At 37.4% G+C, this 21,270-nt stretch overlaps 1 protein-coding gene across 2 annotated transcripts in view; it reads left to right on the plus strand.

Annotated features, from left to right (window-relative positions):
• Nucleotides 1-19,931, plus strand: part of ITCH (itchy E3 ubiquitin protein ligase) — a 64,402-nt gene extending 44,471 nt beyond the window's left edge. For both annotated transcript variants that reach the window (XM_088154428.1, XM_088154427.1), the window contains 11 exons: nt 2,395-2,467; nt 5,153-5,224; nt 5,396-5,484; nt 7,343-7,502; nt 8,675-8,808; nt 9,782-9,922; nt 10,698-10,818; nt 11,599-11,703; nt 12,608-12,704; nt 18,068-18,140; nt 19,576-19,931. In XM_088154428.1, the coding sequence (XP_088010554.1) occupies nt 2,395-2,467; nt 5,153-5,224; nt 5,396-5,484; nt 7,343-7,502; nt 8,675-8,808; nt 9,782-9,922; nt 10,698-10,818; nt 11,599-11,703; nt 12,608-12,704; nt 18,068-18,140; nt 19,576-19,675 (1,165 nt within the window). In that variant the 3' untranslated portion in view covers nt 19,676-19,931. The remainder of the gene's footprint in view (nt 1-2,394; nt 2,468-5,152; nt 5,225-5,395; nt 5,485-7,342; nt 7,503-8,674; nt 8,809-9,781; nt 9,923-10,697; nt 10,819-11,598; nt 11,704-12,607; nt 12,705-18,067; nt 18,141-19,575) is intronic.
• The last annotated feature ends 1,339 nt before the right edge of the window (nt 19,932-21,270 follow it).

Genomic DNA, 21,270 nt, shown 5'->3' on the forward strand with positions numbered 1-21,270 from the left:
GTTTGTATTTGAGTCCAAAATTTCTTTGCAATTTTACACATCCACCACATATGGTAAAACGACCCCTCTTCTTGGTTACATTTCCAACAAATGTTGGAAATTGTCCCATACATCTTTGATAGTCTTTGGGGTGTCATATACCATCGATACATCATTTTATAAAAATTTTCTTTCAAATTATAACATAAAGTAAATTTTAATCCTTTAGACCACATATTTTCCCATTGCTGCATATGTATTTTTTTATTTTATTATTATTTTATTTATTAATTAAAATTTTCAACCGCCCATCTCCCCCCAATGGGGGAACTCTGGGCAATTCACAGCAAACATTAAAACATAAAATATATAAACACATAAAACCTTAATTTAAAACATTACTAAAAAGAAGGAGAGACCAAGAGGATGAAAAATCTGAGGCTGAAGGCAGAAGGCCTCTATGGGGCTAGCCATCCCCATGCTTGAGGTATTCTCACCCCACCCCAGGCCAGGTGGCAGAACCAGGTCTTCAAAGCCTTACGGAAGGCCAGGAGTGTGGGGGCTAATCGCACCTCCGGGGGCAGGATGTTCCAAAGAGCAGGGGCTACCACAGAGAAGGCCCGCCTTCTGGACCCCCCAAGTCTTTCACTGAGGGGGTCTGAAGCACGCCCTCTCTGTGTGGTCGGGTGGGACGGGTTGAAGTCATAGGGGAGAGGCAGTCCCTTAGATAACCTGGTCCCATGCCATGTAGGGCTTTAAAGGTGATAACCAACACCTTGAATTGGACCCGGAAGCAAACTGGCACCCAATGCAGCTCACGGAGCAGAGGCGTTACATGGGCCCTCCTTGGGGCACCAACAATAGCCCGTGCGGCTGCATTCTGGACCAGCTCTAGCTTCTGGATACTCTTCAAGGGTAGCCCCATGTAGAGTGCATTACAGTAGTCTGTCTGGGAGATAACAAGGGCGTGAGTGACTGTTCGAAGGGCATCCCAATCCAGGAAAGAGCGTAACTGATGCACAACCCAAAGTTGTGCAAAGGCCCTCCTTGCCACGGCTGCCACCTGCTCTTCAAGCAGGAGCCATGAGTCTAGGAGGACCCCCAGATTACTCACTGGGTCTGTCTGTCCAATATTTTTTGCCCATTTAATCATGCATTCTTTAACTTGTTCTTCAACCATTTCTTCTCTCAACAATAATTTATACATTTTTGCTATTAAGTGCTCATCTGTTTCACAAAGTTGAATTTCAAATTCCGATTTATTCTGTTCGAATCCAAATTCTTCTTATCAATTTTGAATTTTTCTTTATATTGCATATTAGCCATTGAAAAGTATATCCTTCTAAAACCAATTGCTCTTTTGATTTAATTTTATATTCTCCTTGTTCTTTTTCTAATAAGTCTTTATATCTCATCCATTTATTTTTATCTCTTGTTTCAGTTCTATAAAATGCTTCTTGTATAGAAGTCCACATCGGCATCTTAGGGCATAAAAGTGGTCTGCATTTAGTCCAAACTCTTAATAAAGATCTTCTAATATAGTGGTTTTTAAAGTCTACATTAACTTTGACTTTATCATACCACAAATATCCGTGCCATCCAAATCTCAAATTATGACCTTCCCAATTTAATAATTTTTCATTTCTCAAGGTGATCCATTCTTTAAGCCATACTAAACAGCAAGCTACATAGTACAATTTCAAATCGGGAAGACCCAAGCCACCTCTTTCTTTCATGTCTTGTAAAACTTTATATTTTATTCTTGGTTTTTTCCCTTGCCGTATAAACTTAGAAATGTCGCGTTGCCATTGTTTAAAGGGTGCTTCTGAAGTCAGTATTGGAATTGTCTGGAAAAGAGAATTTGCAGCAAGGTATTCATTTTAATCACCCAGGGCCTTTTTTTTTTAAAGGTGCTAGCAGAGTACCTGGGAAGAAACCAGATGCCCCTTCTTTCGCAGTTGGAGCACTGCTGCTGTTGCTTCCTGTGCTACCTGGAAAGGCTGATAGAAAGGGAAAGGAGTTAAGGATCAGACCTGGCAGGAAGATTGCTTAGAAGACTAGGGAGACAGGAAGTAGATGAATTCTGAAGTCATACTGGCTTGAAAATTGAATTGAAAACAAGCTAAGTTACTTTCAACTATTTGTGAAATAGCTTTATATATTTCTAAGTCACTCCAGCTTGGACTAAAAAAAAATCCTGCCACTTCTAAAAACAAAGTTTATATTTAACACAAGATAGGAAAATGGTTTTTAAGTACTGAATTTTTTTATGGAGAAATACTTTATTGTGAGGAGCTATGCATTCTGATAGCATGTTTTTCTGTAACACTTTATTCAGTTATTTAGACAAAATCCTTATTGAATGTCAGTTATACATATGTGCTCAATCAGCATAAACTTGCTTTCTGCTTCCAGAGACAATGGACCTCAAATAGCTTATGTTCGTGATTTCAAAGCAAAGGTCCAGTATTTCCGATTTTGGTGTCAGGTAAGAGATATATCATTTTGGAAATGTAATTGTGAAGCTCTTACGATCATCTCCAAAACATTTAACCATGGCTGAAATCATGCAGGCCATATTGTGATTTGTTTAGGTTAGCATTGTCTTATTGTTGTTTATAAGGCATGGTTTATGAGTTAGTGTTGCTTTTAATTCAGTCATTGTGACTTATTCCACAAATCATGGTTAAGTAAATTAGAGCTTATCATTTTCTCTGTATTTTCAGCGTAAGAAATATTTATATAATGCTTTCTGACATTATATAACTGGCACTGCAACTAGATTTCTGTGCCTTGGATTTTTTGAGGCTGACTGATGTACAGTGGGGCAAAAAAGTATTTAGTCAGCCACCAATTGTGCAAGTTCTCCCACTTAAAAAGATGAGAGAGGCCTGTAATTTTCATCATAGGTATACCTCAACTATGAGAGACAAAATGGGGAAAATCCAGAAAATCACATTGTCTGATTTTTAAAAAATTTATTTGCAAATCATGGTGGAAAATAAGTATTTGGTCACCTACAAACAAGCAAGATGTCTGGCTCTCACAGACCTGTAACTACTTCTTTAAGAGGCTCCTCTGTCCTCCACTCGTTACCTGTAGTAATGGCACCTGTTTGATCTTGTTATCAGTATAAAAGACACCTGTCCACAACCTCAAACAGTCACACTCCAAATTCCACTATGGCCAAGACCAAAGAGCCGTTGAAGAACACCAGAAATAAAATTGTAGACCTGCACCAGGCTGGGAAGACTGAATCTGCAATAGGCAAGCAGCTTGGTGTGAAGAAATCAACTGTGGGAGCAATAATTAGAAAATGGAAGACATACAAGACCACTGATAATCTCCCTTGATCTGGGGCTCCATGCAAGATCTCACTCTGTGGGGTCAAAATGATCACAAGAATGGTGAGCAAGAATCCCAGAACCACACGGGGGGACCTAGTGAATGACCTGCAGAGAGCTGGGACCAAAGTAACAAAGGCTACCATCAGTAACACACTATGCCGCCAGGGACTCAAATCCTGCAGTGCCAGATGTGTCCCCCTGCTTAAGCCAGTACATGTCTGGGCCCGTCTGAAGTTTGCTAGAGAGCATTTGGATGATCCAGAAGAGGATTGGGAGAATTTCATATGGTCAGATGAAACCAAAGTAGAATGTTTTGGTCTAAACTCAACTCATTGTGTTTGGAGGAGAGAGAATGCTGAGTTGCATCCAAAGAACACCATACCTACTGTGAAGCATGGGGGTGGAAACATCATGCTTTGGGGCTGTTTTTCTGCAAAGGGACCAGGACGACTGGTCCGTGTAAAGGAAAGAATGAATGGGGCCATGTATCGTGAGATTTTGAGTGAACACCTCCTTCCATCAGCAAGGGCATTGAAGATGAAATGTGGCTGGGTCTTTCAGCATGACAATGATCCCAAACACACCACCCGGGCAACGAAGGAGTGGCTTCATAAGAAGCATTTCAAGGTCTTGGAGTGGCCTAGCCAGTCTCCAGATCTCAACCCCATGGAAAACCTTTGGAGGGAGTTGAAAGTCCGTGTTGCCCAGCGACAGCCCCGAAACATCACTGCTCTAGAGGAGATCTACATGGAGGAATGGGCCAAAATACCAGCAACAGTGTGTGAAAACCTTGTGAAGACTTACAGAAAACGTTTGACCTCTGTCATTGCCAACAAAGGATATATAACAAAGTATTGAGATGAACTTTTGATATTGACCAAATACTTATTTTCCACCATGATTTGCAAATAAATTCTTTAAAAATCAGACAATGTGATTTTCTGGATTTTTTTCCCCATTTTGTCTCTCATAGTTGAGGTATACCTATGATGAAAATTACAGGCCTCTCTCATCTTTTTAAGTGGGAGAACTTGCACAATTGGTGGCTGACTAAATACTTTTTTGCCCCACTGTATGTATGTATGTATGTTTTCCAAGCAAGTGCAAATGCAGCACCTGTTGGTGACTCATTAAAGAAGCCTTGTCTTTTTCTGGGATTGTACAGTTGCTATGAAGAGGCTTCCATATTTTTGGAATCAAATTTGAAGTATTGCACAGTATTAATCATTACTGAATTAATACTGTAAACACCAATATGATTAACATGTATATTTAATTATAAAAGTATTTTTTAATAAGGAAATTATAGAATTGGCATCAATCACCCTCTTCCAAAAGATTACACAGCTATGCGCTGTATTCAGATCATATGACCATGAGAATAGCTCAAATTGCATTGTCTCTATATAGTGAGCGCACCATTTGTGTTATGGATTTGCCCATTCCTATCTATAGCCTTGTTGGAGGGTAACCTTCATGTGTGAAGATAGATTTCTTCTGTGGCTCTGTAGAATAACTTGTCACACCTTTCCCTGCACATATGAATTATAATTTTATTTACAATCAAGATTTTCTTGTTTATGAACTTTTCACTTTTCAAATAATATATCAGATATTGCCTGTATCTGTATTTTATCAGATTCACTACATGAACACAAAGTAAATGTGAGAAGCGTTCTTATTTTATAACATTAATTGCTGGGCATGAACTTAAAGTGTCTCCTATTTAGGATAAGTAATTCATTTGTCCACAGTTCCTGCTGAGAGTGAGTGTAATATAGATTATGTAATATGTTTCTTTTTCAAATGTATTTCTTGCATTTCAGCAACTGGCTATGCCACAGCATATAAAAATAACAGTGAGCAGGAAGACATTGTTTGAAGATTCATTTCAGCAGGTAAATGAGCAGAAATTTTAAAACTAAGTAGTACATTTTTTCTAAAATTCATTTGATCAGTATTTTTTTATAATTTCAATTTGTGCCTCTACCTTACATCTGCTTTAATGTGATGTGAATATCTATTAGATAATTAACATTCTAAGTAACATTCAGTTTTTTCCTGTGAAGATAATGAGCCTCAGCGCTGTGGACCTACGAAGACGCTTGTGGGTAATTTTCCCAGGAGAAGAAGGCTTAGATTATGGAGGCGTTGCACGGTAGGCATGACTTATTTCATAAAAGAAACCGATAAAGCTGTAAAATTATGCTATAGAAAGTTGCTTAGGTAATCTGAGGTTTCACTTTTTTCATTATTGCCCCGTTATATTGAAATGGTTTTTTTAATGACCTCTATAAAATTCGTTTTTGACTTGAAGATAATTAGAAAGGTAAAACAGTCAATAACAATTTTTCACAGTAGATGACAGCATCTAGATGACCTGGGCTGATCTCAAGAAAAGCTAAGCAGATTGAATTTGATTAGTACAGGTAGTCCTCACTTACCAGCTGCTCGTTCAGCAACCGTTTGAAGTTACAACGGTGCTGAAAAAAGTGATTTATGACAGTCCTCAAACTTGCAGCTGTTGCAGTGTCCATATGGTCACGTGATTGCAATTCAGGCGCTTGGCAACTGGTGCACATTTAAAATGGTCACAGTGTCCCATGGTCATGTGATTGCCATTTGTGACCTTCACAGCCAGCTTCCAACAAGCAAAGTCAATGGGGAAGCCAGCAGGAAGTCGCAAGTCACAGTCATGTGACATTGCACTTAATGACCACAGGTGATTCACTTAACAACTGCAGCCGGAACTGACCTCATAAATTGGGCACGGTCACATGATGTTTCACTTTATGACCATTTTGCTTAGTAATGGAGTCGCCGGTCCTAATTGTGGTCAGTAAGTGAGGACTGCTTGTGCTTAAATGGGAGACCATCAGGAAGTGCTAGGACTGTGGGCTAAATTGAAACATAAAAAAGTCCCGAAAGAAAGCAATAGCAAACCACTTCCTTATTGTTGCCAGGAAAACCACATGGACCTGTCCATGAAGTCACCAGGAGCTCAACTCAAGGGAATTGTGCTTATGCTTTATATTCACAGTTTTGTCACGTTCTCTTAGACCTATACAACAAACGTTGACTGCAGTATCATAATGAATAAATTAAAATGTAAATTATATTTCATGCCTCATCTATATGAGGATAGTTTAATACACTGTGAGGTTCAAATTTAGTTATATTTTCTACAGACTCACTAATATCAATGAGATTTACAATTTATTGTAACTAAAGTCCCAATTTTGAATCCTATACTGAAAATATGAAATTTGGATCCAAATCAATTGTTGAGTTTTTAGACATTTAAGAACAGTTAGAATTGTTGCTAATTTAAGCAGCTGCTAGCATGCAAAATATTTATTTCAGTGCAGTATTAATCCTTAGTTCTAGGTATATAGCACATTCAAAATACCCTTACCTATTCTTTTGATCATGAAAGATTTCTTGTAAAGCCAAATGCATAAGCATATGATCTATCTATATGATTTTCAACCTTCTTCAACTAAACAACTGGAAAATCAACATCAGCAATGTGATTTTATAAACTAAAATATATTAGGTATTGTAAAACAATTTGGGTATAATTAATTTTGTTCAGTACTAGCATTGCAGTGCTTAAGAGAAATACATGGAGATTTCAAGAGTAGTGACTGGCTTATGAAAATAAAACTCTATGTTATCATAGAAATAAATATAAACCTAAAACAAGAATTTTATGTGAAAGCTGAACATTGTAAATCACTAGTTATTGATGCCTGAAGTGCAGGTAGACATCACTGAATATCTCTAAAATTTCTCAGTTATGAACTTGTGCAATGTTGTCTAGCAGATGGAATATTCATTGCAAATAATTGTACAGATGCTAAAGCAAATATACTGTATACTCGAATTAATTGTTAGGTCTTTTAGACATTAACACCAAGGAAATCTATACACAATGCCTAAATTTTATGTTTGTTGTGTGTGTGTGTGTGGCTTTTTTTTGTGGTGTTGACTGTGAGTTCTTTATGTGGTTTCAGGGAATGGTTCTTTCTATTGTCGCATGAAGTGCTGAATCCAATGTATTGCCTGTTTGAATATGCAGGGAAGGATAACTACTGCCTACAGATAAACCCAGCTTCTTACATCAATCCAGACCATCTGAAATACTTCCGCTTTATTGGTAGATTTATTGCCATGGTGAGTTCAATGCATGGAATAATACACATAAAAGTTTAAGATATTATAAAAAACAGCATAGAGAAGCTGAAGGCTCTTAATTCTAGGAGATGAGAATCTCAGTCCATTTTCTGACTTTCCAAATGGGAAGCAAACATTCTTTAAATATATCTTTGGAGCCAGGAAAACCAAGTTGGTATCCTTGGCAGGAGTGATCTTTCCTGTGTTCTGTCCAGTGTCTTATATTTGTATGCTCAGTATATTTAAAAGCCTGCCAAGCTTTTAATTTTGTTATTCCTCTTAATACTTGGTAAGAAGAAAAACATTGACTTGAGAAAATGTATCATATATCTTGGATAAGGGTGTTATTAGAATAATAATTTTTTTCTGAAATTACTCTGAAATGCTCTAAAATAACTTGAAATTATTATAAGCTGCCACAAGCTTTGGTGAAATAGGCTATACATTTTTTTATTGTAAGTAAGTCATGAAATTTACATGTAATTGCAGAGATGTTTTCAGTACTTTTTAAGTTAAATATATCTAAATTTTATTGACCGCATGTTCTAATAATCCACAAATAAAAGTTAAACTACTCAGCATTGGTCTCTGGGTTAGATACTTTGCCACTGTATTTTTAATCTGCATCATGAAGTATAATAGCCTACTGACATGAATCATAATTGCTAACACAGTCCCCAGACAATTAAATTGATGCTTATATACATAGACATCACCTGATGGAGTATATAAAAGTCAAATTGGTACAAAGATGTGGCCAGGGGCTGACTATAGAACAAATCACAAACTGCTTATATGCAAGTACTAAATCAAGTTACAGCAGAAGAACAAAATCAGCCAGTTTCCACAATATGATCTTGAGATAATACCCACCATTTTCAAGGAGAACATCCAGAATCGCTTTGATGTCTTGACCTCATTGATTGCAAAGCAGAAGAACTGTGGAATGAAATCAAATAAGTCGTTACGGTGAACGTGAAAAAAAAACTGCCAAAGAGCCAAAAACAAAAAAAAAGCAAACTGAGACTGCAGTTATAGCATATATTCTGTTGTAAGGGTCCTTTTCATGAAATTTTCTTTCAAAGTGTGGGTGGTAGGGGTGGAGTAGGTTTCAAATCAGATATGCACAGTGCAACTAATCTAAGATGAGTAATACTTTCTGTCCTTTTCAGGCATTGTTCCACGGAAAATTTATAGACACAGGTTTCTCTCTACCATTCTACAAACGTATCCTCAACAAGCCAGTTGGACTAAAAGACTTGGAATCTGTAGATCCTGAGTTCTATAATTCCCTCATCTGGGTTAAGTGAGTTTCTGATTTCCACTTCTTGATTATTAACATTACCTAATGTATTTGCCCATATTAGTAAATATTTAAATCTTACTGAAAAATTCAATTTCTCTATTCACACTTGAATTTATATTTTAATAGAAATATTTATTAATTTGTTTATTTATTCAATTTATATAGCCGCCCATCTCACATGTGTGACTCTAGGAGGCTCACAAAGTTAAAAACAAAAAACAAAACAAATATAAATAAATAGCAAAAAACAACAGTAACAAAAACCAGCAAAAAAAAAAAAACAAAGCAACTAACCATAAAATGTAAAATGTGGGAGATTACCAACCAACAGCTTTTGAACAATATAGCCATCTCACTGGTTCCATACCTCCACAGGATCACCAGGCCTGATGACAGAACCATGTCTTTGGGCTCCTCTGAAAGGCCAATAATATTTCATGAAATTCAAGTATTTAGAGAGGTTGATATTTCTAATTTTGACAGACTTTAGATTTTTTAATTGTATGATAAGTTGTAAAACAGGATGGGCCACTCTGCACTAAATAAAGCCTCAACATTGTTTGGGGGGAGGGGGGCTCTACCCCAAGATTGCATCATCAAAATTTGATAACATATCATTGATTTTCATTGCCATGTTGTTTCATATTTTGAAAGAATTAGGGATTAGATGTATTAACTCTCCATTGGGCTCAACAAACCTATTTTTCTTTTTTTAAAAATATTAATCTCAACAAAATGTTGGCTCCATCAACTGCTGTAATGGAATTGTGCCAGTGCCACCCTACTATTCTCAGAGAATAATATTAAAAGGAAGCATGGCTCATAGCTGCAGAAAAAGATTGCTGATTTTAAAAAGTGTTAACTACAGTCCTAAGCATGATGTTAACAAGACTAATTTCCAAATAAATGTAGTGTCAGACTGTACATAACAAAAATTTTCTATAATTAATCACACATGGTATTGGTTTTGTAGGGAAAACAATATTGAAGAATGTGGCCTAGAAATGTATTTCTCAGTTGATAAAGAAATTCTAGGTGAAATAAAGAGCCATGACTTGAAACTCAATGGCAGCAATATCCTTGTTACTGAAGAAAACAAAGAAGAATATATCAAGTAAGTTCAAAATTACTTTTAAGCATAATTTTTATTGGTTCCAGAGTTGCTGTTCCCTGATCAGAGGGTCTCTTTTCATTCATGCACATATCTTGGACGCAGTAAAACGACTGCTGGAGGAGGGGGAAGGAGATTTTTTTCATCAATTTCATCTTTCTCCTGCATGCTATTCAAGAGGGTCCTCTAACTCCGCAGAGTAGTTATGGGGAACTTCTGTCCATCCAACTGAACTACAGCTTCCAGCATCCCTCGCATTGGCCATGCTATCTGGGATTGTAGAGCTGTAGTTTGATAACTTCTAGAGCACCAGAAGTTTCCCATTCTTGTTTCAGAGGCCTGTTCAGCTAATATAATGTGAGAAAGTGAGTCAAGCTCCCTGCATTCTTGGACTACATTTCAGTATGTGTGAGGTGTCCAAGGGCTGCATGTGTGATGCAGTTTGGCCATGTGTGCCTTAATCTTCATAATTCCAGAAAAAGTCCCTTGTCCAAATTGCAGTCCACTAGAACTGTAAATTGAATATAACAGACAATGTGTCCTGATTGAAGCACACAAGGCTGGAAGCTAATCTTGTTCTTTTGCCATGGTGACTTCAGCTGAATATTCTGCTGGCTTCTATGCTCTTTTGTTTTTATGCACTAACTTTTCAAATAGTGAATGACTGCAGTATTTTGAATTCTTATAATTTTCCATTGCTTTATTTAATTAATATTATAATTCAGCTGAATCAAGGTGAATGGGCCGTTTTTATATGAGTGTATATTTTCTTTTCAAGGCTGGTGGCAGAATGGAGGCTTTCCCGGGGTGTTGAAGAGCAGACACAAGCTTTCTTCGAAGGATTCAATGAGATTCTTTCACAGCAGTACTTACAGTACTTTGATGCCAAAGAGCTTGAGGTAGATCTTTAAACCTAAAATGTAGCTAAGAACAGAGACTGATAAATTCAGTGACAGTTTATTGTTGGAATGAGGAGAGTATAGGACAACCGTTGCAATTAGTAATCTGTGAACTTATCCAGGCAATGCGTAGATTAATTTTAGGACACTTCCACACTACCACCACTTTCATTCCCCCATCTCTCAAAAGCAGTTTGAAACCAACCCAGCATCCTTCAAAAGTACATAGTGATTTCTCCCCAGTTGACCAGCTGTAGAGTGTAAAAACAGCTTCCAAAATTTTTTTTCTCGTTTCCTCCACACATCCATGGTTTTATTTCATATTGTGTGGCTGCCTGGTGATTTCCAAAATAAACAGAGTGGCTGAGAACGCATTAAGATAGTAGCTCTTTTTTGCATTTTTTGCAATTGAAGTACTATAATAGGAAGTTGGGTAGACCTTTGGCAGCTGAAAATCTGGAGGGAGAAGGAGAAAGCTGAGTTAACTTGAGGCAGAGCAGGGCAAATTGCACACTCATCAGTGTGAAATTTTCCTGGCTTCCATGCTTTTCAGTTCCCTTTGAATCCAACTTTATGCATATAAGTTCACGTAGATGTGAGCAATGCTACTGTTAGAGACTACTGTATTTTAATCTCTGGGCTACCAAACTTTAGCAAAACAAACAAAAAATCTCAAATGCCCAAAGACATCTTAAGAGATGTTTTCTTTCTTACACTGCAAATCATGGCAAATAAATACATAAATCAGGCCTTTGCTTGTGTTGCGCTTCTCTTCCCCAGGTGCTTTTATGTGGAATGCAAGAGATTGACTTGACTGATTGGCAAAGACATACAATCTACCGGCATTATACCAGGACAAGCAAGCAAATCGTGTGGTTTTGGCAGGTTTGTATTGCTTGAATACACATCCTAATTTATAAGTTTTGGTAATGCGAACATTTTAGTGATGGCTATTCTGAGAAACTAAAACCCACTCAGTTCTTCAAACAAATGCTTAAATAATATCCCTCTTGAGTGAAATTGTCTTTTCTTCACCATTTCTAGAGGTGAAGCCAAGTTGTCTCTTGAAGCAAGAATAATTTTTTATAATATTGTATTATGCCATACATTTAAGATTATGTTGTCTGAACATCAGGTAATATATTTATTCAGACAACCATTTCAAAGAAATTTTCTTATTGTCTAATAATTTCCACTGTTTCTTTTCCCACTGCTCCATTACAAACAAGCTAAAATACTGAGGTAAAAATGGATTACGTACATTTTATCTCTTTTTGAATGTTGAACTACTTGCATCAATTGTTAATAGTTTTGGACAGATGCAACATTTTCATCTAAGTAAAAATATAGCATTTTCTTTTTCTAAATTTTGGATTTTTATACATTTGTGTGTCAGTCTTGATTCCTGACAACTACATGGACAAGTCCATGCAGCATTTTGTGGAAGTGTTTTGTCATTGCCTTCTTCTTAGAGCTAAGTGAGAATGCCTGGCCCAGAGTCACCCAGCTAGCTTCATTCCTAGGGCAGAACTAGAACTCATGGTCTCCTAGTTTTTAGCCCAGTGCCTTTCCAACTGGCTCTCAAATTTTGGACAGTAGTCCAGTAAATTAGAGAAATATTTAATATTTCAATGTATAGCTTTCAGCTTGTAGAAGGCTGCAAATGTATTAAAATAATTCTTGATGTAAGAGTTATTTTCATATATTCAGCTATGGCTGTAAACCCTTCATGAATTGGCAGTAGATATTGGAAGTGTTAAATTGTTTTAAATGATCTATTTTATTTCAGTTTGTGAAGGAAATAGATAATGAGAAGAGAATGAGATTACTTCAGTTTGTTACTGGAACATGCCGATTGCCAGTTGGTGGATTTTCTGACCTCATGGGTAAGCAAAATTACGTGAGCTGGATTAGCATTGTTTGGTAAAATTTGGGGCATGAGCTCAAGTCATTAAGCATTTATAGATGAGTTGGAAACATTAACATCTGTTTACCAGATTCTTGTTTTTCACAGATAATGGCTTAACTAATTATCTTTGCAAGAAATGAGCCCCCAAATGTAAGCATTTTAAAAGTGAGACACATTGCATGTGGTTAATGGATAAAAGAGGTGTGCATGAAATGAAAAATAAGTTTTGTGTCAAACATAAACATTGCATCTTGGAAATTCTGTTTCAAGCTGGCCACAGCCAGGACAAAACAAAATCCAGGATGGTTTACCTGTTCTGGATTCAGACAAACTAAACCCTGAAACCATTGTGGTTATTCTGATTATACAAAACAATGGGATTCAGTCTCAGAAGAATCCTTTTTGCAGCTATCCATATGACCATTACATGGGAGCAACAAGTTTTCTGTATTTACTTTAGACTGCTGCTAGCATTTTCTCTCATCACTGGGAACTGCCCTCCATGGTCATTTTGGCTTGGGCTGCAGAAGAGACTGGACAGCTACCTGCCACGGAGACAGCTGCTTGCATTATCACCCAGACTATTTAGCACTGTTTTGGAAGACTGCTAGACCTGTGTTGAGAAATAGCCTGACTGATCACAAGTGTAGAGCACTTTAATGTCTGCAATCTGTCAGTTGGGCAATTTATTCAATCCCACAACACATTAAGGAGGCCACACACATTAATTCATATACATGAAGTCCAATTTCTCCACACGAATCATTAAAAAAACCCATCAAACTGGTCTAGAGAGAAGTTGGACACTCCATTTGTAAGAAGCAGCATCCAGCTAAAATAGAACACTCAAAGTATTTTTTGATATATAGATAAGCCACATTCTAGATTTTGCCCAGGGGAAAACATCTGAAATGTGTGTCATTCAGTGCAGGGAATGGCTTGTACAAAGAATATTTTGCACATCTCTAAAGGGTAACAGTTTCACAATATTGTTGAACAATGCCATATCTTGCTAATGGAGAAAGTACTTTTATGTTACTTGAGGTTCTTAAGGATTGATTCTAGGGATAGTTAATTCTAGGCCTTGATAATTCTTTGGGCAGAAGGCAACACAGCAGAGATCATTTCTGCCTCTTTTCTGTTGTTACTCCAAAAGAAAGATTGGGGACTCTCCAGAACACTGTGCTGAGTACTGTAGGAGAAGTAAGAATAGGAAAAAGTAGGTATACTACCCTATTTTATTCTGCACCCTTGCATCATTTCATTCTCTGTTGGCAGTAGAATAACTCTGAATAAAATCTGATTTCTTTAGCATCTTGAAGGAACGTACTGCCTTCAAGTACATACCTCTGTACTATTGGAGGTGTGATCATTTATTATACAGAATGATTCACGTTAGAAATATTAGAAGACTGTACTGATCCATTATGGCTGTGCAGTGCTTCAAAACATCCAGAAACATAAATGTAGCACCTATGTATGTGTCATTAAAGTATCTGCATCTGCTATATGATTGCAGAAAAAGACATAATTGCTTTAATGAGGTGCTTCATTCTTATTTCCACACGTTCTGAAGAACTGAATCCCAAGCATTGCACAGTTTTATGGTCCATATTTGTTTGTCATTAAACTGGCTTTTATCATAACTAGTGGTAATCTCTGGGTTTCCTTATGCAACTTTTGAGAGAGTATATGGTTCTAGCCAGCCCTACTGATGTACCTTTCCACTTCTGTTAAACTTAGAAATAGGTATGTCCTGCCTTTGGCCTTCATAAGCAAACTGCTGTAAAGTCTTTGTATGAAGGATCTTGTACTCTCATGCAGACACAGCAATATGCATAACTACAGAAAAGTTGTTAATATGTTATCCATATGTAAAGGAGATGACCTTGATATGAAAGAACCAAGAGGAACTTTAAGAAGCCATTACATAGTCCACAGACTGAGGCAAGCATGAGAAAGAAACTCAGAATAACCTTCTTTGTTTTTGTTAGTTATAAGAGAGGAGAGAGAGAACTTTAAAAAGCTTTCAAGATTCTATTATTATACAGTACAACCATAAAGTAGCACTCGTAGAATCCCTGCAGTGTCTGTTTCTTCAAAGGGCTGACACCATGTTCCCCTCACCTTACACAGAGCAGGGATTCTTAAACAGGCTTTCTTGCAATGTTCTGACCAGACAAGCAAATTCCACCTTGGCAAGGCAGTGCCTGATGTAACCCACTGCTGTACCACATAGGGCTTTGTAGGTCATTATCAGGATTTTGAGTTGGCCCAGAACCCTACCGGTAACAAGTGCAGTAAGTTTAGTAGTTGTGCAATTATATCTTATTATGCTTCTCATTGCATTCCTGATATAAAAACATATGGCCTAATAGTGTTAATATTTATTTATTAATAGTATTTTTAAATTGCCCATATCATCACTCATGCAGTAAAACCTCATAAAGGCCACCCCTGACACCAAGTACAATGCTCCCCAAAATAAAAAAAGAAACAGCAGACCAGTCTTCATTAAATGTAATGGGTTGTGAGAATAACCTTGAGGAACAGGAAGAAGAGCTGCAACCAAGGAAATTGTCAGATAAGAGAAATCCTATTCCAAAGCAGGAATGTAATTTCAGAAAGCACCTCAGACTTGACTCTGTGTGGTTCTCTTGAATTGTGAGGGAATGTATCTATGAGGAGAAGAGTGATGTGGGAGATCAAGGCTATCAGGAAGGAGGGGGTGCCTTCCAGCAGGGGAAAGGAGACAAAAGACAACACAGTCTGCAGGGGGAGTGTGGGAAGAGTAAGAGGTTCAGGGTAGCCACTCCCTAGAATCTCCCAGGGTATATCCCCTAGTTGCTGTAGTATAGATTTAGTTTGGCAAGATTCTGTCTTTGAGGTGTACGCAAATAAAGGAACTATACTCGACTGGACCGTTTCATCATTGCTCTTGGGCTGGGCCTGACATGAACATAAAGGCAGGGAGGGGAGAGGTGCATTCAGGTTTGCAAGATTCTGTTACTATAACTTTATAGTAAAATAGTAGAGATAGTCCTCGTTTAGCCACTGCAATTGGGACTGGCAACTTAGTCATTAAACAAAGCAGTTGCTAAGTGAAAAATCACATGACCACTACTGTGCTTATGATTTTACTTCAACTTTCCTTTGCTTTACAGCATCAGAAGGATACAACCCCAAACAGGTGTGTGAGCCCAAATGATGGGGAAGGTTTCGGGAACTTGACTCACAAAGATGCCCTATAAAAGGGCAAATCTTACAGCCCTTTTTCCCCACTGCCCTGCCCTTTGGAATGCTCACCCTGGTGCTGGGATAATTAGCAAGAAGAGAATTAATGTTTGTACATTCATTGCAGAGGAAGAGATTACAAGAGAGTAAGCAGGCACACAATGGGGAATACACATAGAAAGGAAGGTGCTAGCACCTGTTTGCCTAGCAGGCTGGCAGCTGCAAGCCACCAGCAGCTTAGGAGGCAAACAGAAGCTTTTAGTGTGAAATTGATTAGGGTCTTGTCAGTGTCAGGCAGCAGGAAAACCAGCCAGAGGGTTCTAATCAACTAATTAAGGTCAGGGAGCTTAGCTTATTAACTTGCAGTTAGCACTTTTTAGGGGATACCCTGTGATGTGGAGAAAAGCAGCTCAGATCAGAAAGATTGTTTAGGCAATCTCTTGGCTCTTCAAGAGGGGGAAAAAGAAAAAAAATGGGTCAGGCACAGGATAATATGTACTACCTGACTAATGGCGAACACATGACTGAGAGAGATACTGTGAAGGTTGTAAATGCAGGCATTGGTTGCAAAATTACTTTTTCATCACTGTCGTAACTGCAAACAGTCACTGTCCAAGGCAGTTGCTGAACAAAGACTACGTGCATTAGCATTCATAACTTTGTTTTCCTGGTCTGGACTACCTTGGAGTTCTGACATTAAGCTTCAAAATCCCACTGAATCAAATTAATTTCACAGGTTTATAAAATGTCACATACAAAGTGGCCACGTGCACCTTTGGGGGCCAGATGTTCCAAACCATTGGCAGTATCACAGAAAAGGTCTGTCTTTGATCCACAACCTTTTTACCTCCTGAGGGAGCAAGACTTTGAACAGGCCTTCTCTAGATGACCTGACAAAGAGGGGCAGAAACATTTTGGGGAAGGCAGTCCCTAATACAATTTGAAGCTGCACTGTAAAAGACTTTATAAGTGACAAACAGAACTTTCAGTTGGGCCCAGGAGATTACCAGCAATCAATACAGTGACCAAAGAGTAAGTGTTATACTTCAGTAGCAGGCTTGGCTACAACATTTTGGCTGTTGTATTCTATACCTGTCAGGTTCAGCCCAAAGAACTCCACGAGATAGTACAGATACAGTTCTGTTGCGTTTATTAGCTTCCACCTCAAAGACAGAATCTCTCCAGACTGAATCTACACTTCCCAAGCCAGCAAGCCAGAACACCGTGAATTCCCTAGGGTGGTGCCAGTCTCATCTTAACCTTCCCACGCTCCTGTTGGGGGCTAAAGAAATGCTTATCTCCCCGAGCACGGCCTTCATCAAACCATTCCATCACAATACCAGTTATAGTGTAGCGATCTGCCACTCACAACTCCCAACTTCAGTAGTAATTCTTGCAACCAGTAATGGTTCAAAAGAAAGTTCATTTATTGAGAACAAATGTACAGTTCCAAGGCATTGCTAAGACTGAGCCCATGCGTGCCAAAAGTTGCTTTTACCTTTTTTCTCCTTTCCCCCTGCACCCCCCTAATCTCCCAGTCTTCTCACACCCACTTGTTGGTACGACCTTGAGCATTCCTCAGTCCTCAATAACAGCCCATCTGCCTCTAACGGTCATTTCATCCATCTATCTTTCCAGATCCTTCCAGCACGCCCCTCGCCCCCATGTCTCTTAATGGCAGAACCAAAGCAAGCTGGCAAATAGTGTGGTTAATAGATTGTGAGGATTCTGACGTGTAGTTCTGAGTCATCTTTAGAGGCAGCCCTGTATAATGTGTGTTACAGTAGTTGAACGGCATGTTGAGGTGAACATGGGTCACCATCACCAGGGCTTCCTGGTTTTGTGGAACTGGAAATGAATTTCAGGTGCTATGTAAGTCAGCACAAACGGAAGAACTTACATGACATTATTTTAATACATTTGACCATGATGGCTTTGCTATTTATCAGAAATGAATGTTATGACTACTACTTAATAGTGACCCAAACACAAAAGATCTTACTACCCACTTCTTACAAAAAGATCTGAACCTCAGCAGCTTTGATTTTCACTGTATTAATACAACTTACTTTTTCTCATATCTTAAATTCTTTTTTTTTATTTTAGGGAGTAATGGACCCCAAAAATTCTGTATTGAAAAAGTTGGTAAAGAAAACTGGTTGCCTAGAAGCCATACATGGTGAGTAATTAGATGACTGTTGTGATTCAGGCTGCTACTCTGTCCATTCTGTAATGATTTAGGGCTACTTTTATATTTTTGTAAATAAACATCTAAAATATTTTAAATCACACATAAAGTTGCATAATAGTTATGGTGTTGGACTATCGTGAGGAGGCACCCTTAGATATGTAAATTTACTAGGTGACTTGGCTTAGTCATTCATTCTCAGCCCAACTTCATAAGGTGATTGTTGGGATAAAATGAGTTTATATCATATATATTGACATTAATCAAGGGCATAGAATTAACTGCAGCTTCCTGCTAAGTGTACATTCATGGCAAACTCAGCTTGTTCTTCAGATGTGAATTGGCCCTCAAAGTAAATGATTTCATTTAGAAATAGGCATTTAAAAATTGTTGGATAATGAGAACAAAACTGTTCCTATTTCCTCCTTGTCTACTTAGAAGCAGATCTGTCTTACTCAGCATATCTTGATGTCATTAAAATCACAAATATGCAATATTGTTTTATATTACATTGTTGAGTAAGAAGAGTACTTTCCTTTCCTTCAGTTAATTTTAATTGATTTAATATGGCAAGGTTAATATATTCTTAATACTGGCAATATAGGACCTATATTTCCTAAAGAAGATGGAGTTCCTTCATATAATATAGTTTTGAAAGTATTGTAGATTTTACAGTCTATTTATGGAGTACATTTGGATACCACATGCTCCCAGTTTACATGTCCAGGCTGTAATGCTTAAAAGTAAAGCAATAAATAAGTGATTATTACAGATAAAATGACCATATATGAAATAACGTCAGATAGTAATAAAAGCATAGAAAAAGATAACAAAATCATAATAAATAATTCAAACTACATTTCAACAGCAAAAAACTAAAACAAATATGACGGTGTCAGCAGTTAAAATCTAGTAGCAATTAAAACATGGCTAGTATAGAGGAAAAGATAAAGTATAAAAATAAGTTTTAAAGCTTTGCTTAAAAGTTCTTAGTTAAATATATTATTCAGAACATTATGTGTTTTGTTATACCGATATTGCAACCCTTAACAGGACTTTTTTCATTTTAAATTGAAATATTCTTGCTTTCTCCCTCCAGAATGAAATGTTATGTGAATGACATATCCCTAGATTTTGGAGGTGAGAGGGGGAAAAATCATGCTGGCTTATGTAAAAGAGAGCTGATATATAATATATATGTAATTTATATGGTACATAGTTAAGTCAGGAAATAGATTGAAGCAGATTAATGCACAAGGTAGACATTGGAAAGCACATAGTATTCTTCTGAGCATGTTGCTGTGACTCAACATCAAGGCGCCAAAAAGCCAGAGAAAATCACTTGCTGAGCTGGATGCTCTTCTTTTTCTTCTGCATCGTTTTTGTTCAAAGGTTCTGTGTTATTAAGCTTGCTGCTTATTTTCAGTTTCAATCGCTTGGATTTGCCACCGTACAAGAGTTATGAACAGCTAAAGGAAAAGTTATTGTTTGCAATTGAAGAAACTGAAGGATTTGGACAAGAGTAACTTTTTATGGGATTTGTACCAGAAGAACATAAATTCATATAGGGTGTGAGTTCTTCACTGCCTCTACTAGTTGCACTTCTTACTATAAACAGGACTTGATCTTGATTTATTTAAACAAATGTTAGTATGTAAGTAAATGGATGTTGCTCTGCCATTTTATTCCTACTATTTTTTTAATTTCTTCTGAGTCCTTTTCAGGAATCCAAAATGATAATCTATAAATGAAATCTTCCTTGACCAGAGGCTTATTACACTTCTGGAGCTGTGTCTTGCATCATGTTCATTAACTGGAATGCGTTGTTTTCTCTTTTCTTTTTCTAAAACGACTCCTTTCTGTTCCTGTTTTAGTAGCAAAGTATTGCTACTGAGGAACCAGGAAGTCCACTGGTAGCTGCAGCATTGCAGCAGTCTTTTTCTAACAGCACTTGCTTGCGTTCAGACTCTGGGGGTGCTAAAAGCATTTCCATTGCTTGCATTATGTGTTCCTTACCCAATGAGGCTTGACTGTTTCCACTCTCCCAAAGCTTATCCCAAAGTCATCTCTGTTCAAACAGAGCGGAGGGATACGTAGAGCTTAATGAACGCATCCATAGCATAGCACTTTTATTTATTTTTACCACTCTGATCACATTCCTCAGGTTATTCCTCCATCTGAGGGTACCTCTTCAAATTTGCAGGAATTTTAACCCATTTTCAACTAGTGCATACTTAGTTTAATGTTTATGATGGTATTCTAATAGTAAATTTGAAAGATAATTCTTTCAGGAGGAAAGAACTGGAATTTATTTCCAGTCCTATTTGTAGGTTGAGTTTAAAACTATACAAATGGCCATTAAGTTTCACTTAACTGTCAACTCTAATTCTCCTCTAGATGAGGGAGTATCGCTTACTATTTCCCAGTAGTGGTCTAACCATCACTACAAAACTGCCTCATGGATATATCTGTGCACGTGTATTTGTGAGTAAACCTCATTGAACACAGTGAAACTTACTTCTGAATAAACAAGCATAGGATTCTGCTGTAAGGAACTGAGGCATTAAAGTTACATTCCTGCATATTTCCAGATACTGTATTAAATAATTCATTAACTCTTTTTAGAGGGTGGAAATTGTACATTGTTATGATTTTGGAGTGTTGAGCAGCTCTAACAACTTAGGCAGCATTTGGTTTTAAATCTAATTTGAAGTTCAATTATTATCATTTTTATAATGTCCATTGAAGCTGGTAATAGTAGTTAAAACTACCCTCCCAATTTTTTAACAAAAGCACTTAGTTCTTTTGCCCAGCTTTGCTACCTTGCATCTTTTCCTCCAGGATGTCAAAATTCTGTGATATGCATGCTGCTCTGGAACTCAGTAGAAGAGGTGGTGACATTTTCAAAAATCAATAATGCATGTTGATAATTATATACTTGTATTGTCCTACTGCGTGAGAAGAGCAGAGTCCTTTGAGAATTAGCTAGCATAGTCAAAGATCAAACCAATTGGCCAGTAAGATAAGTATTACATATCTACCCATCCAGACTCTAAGAATGAATTAATTCAGGGCTATTGAATGCTTATGGGCTTAACCATTTTTATAAGTGACTTTTTTT

This window comes from Python bivittatus, unplaced genomic scaffold (assembly GCF_059951505.1).
Source record: "Python bivittatus isolate LINGU-HERP-01145 unplaced genomic scaffold, Pbiv_v1 ctg000700_np1212, whole genome shotgun sequence".
Classification (NCBI taxonomy): domain Eukaryota; kingdom Metazoa; phylum Chordata; class Lepidosauria; order Squamata; family Pythonidae; genus Python; species Python bivittatus.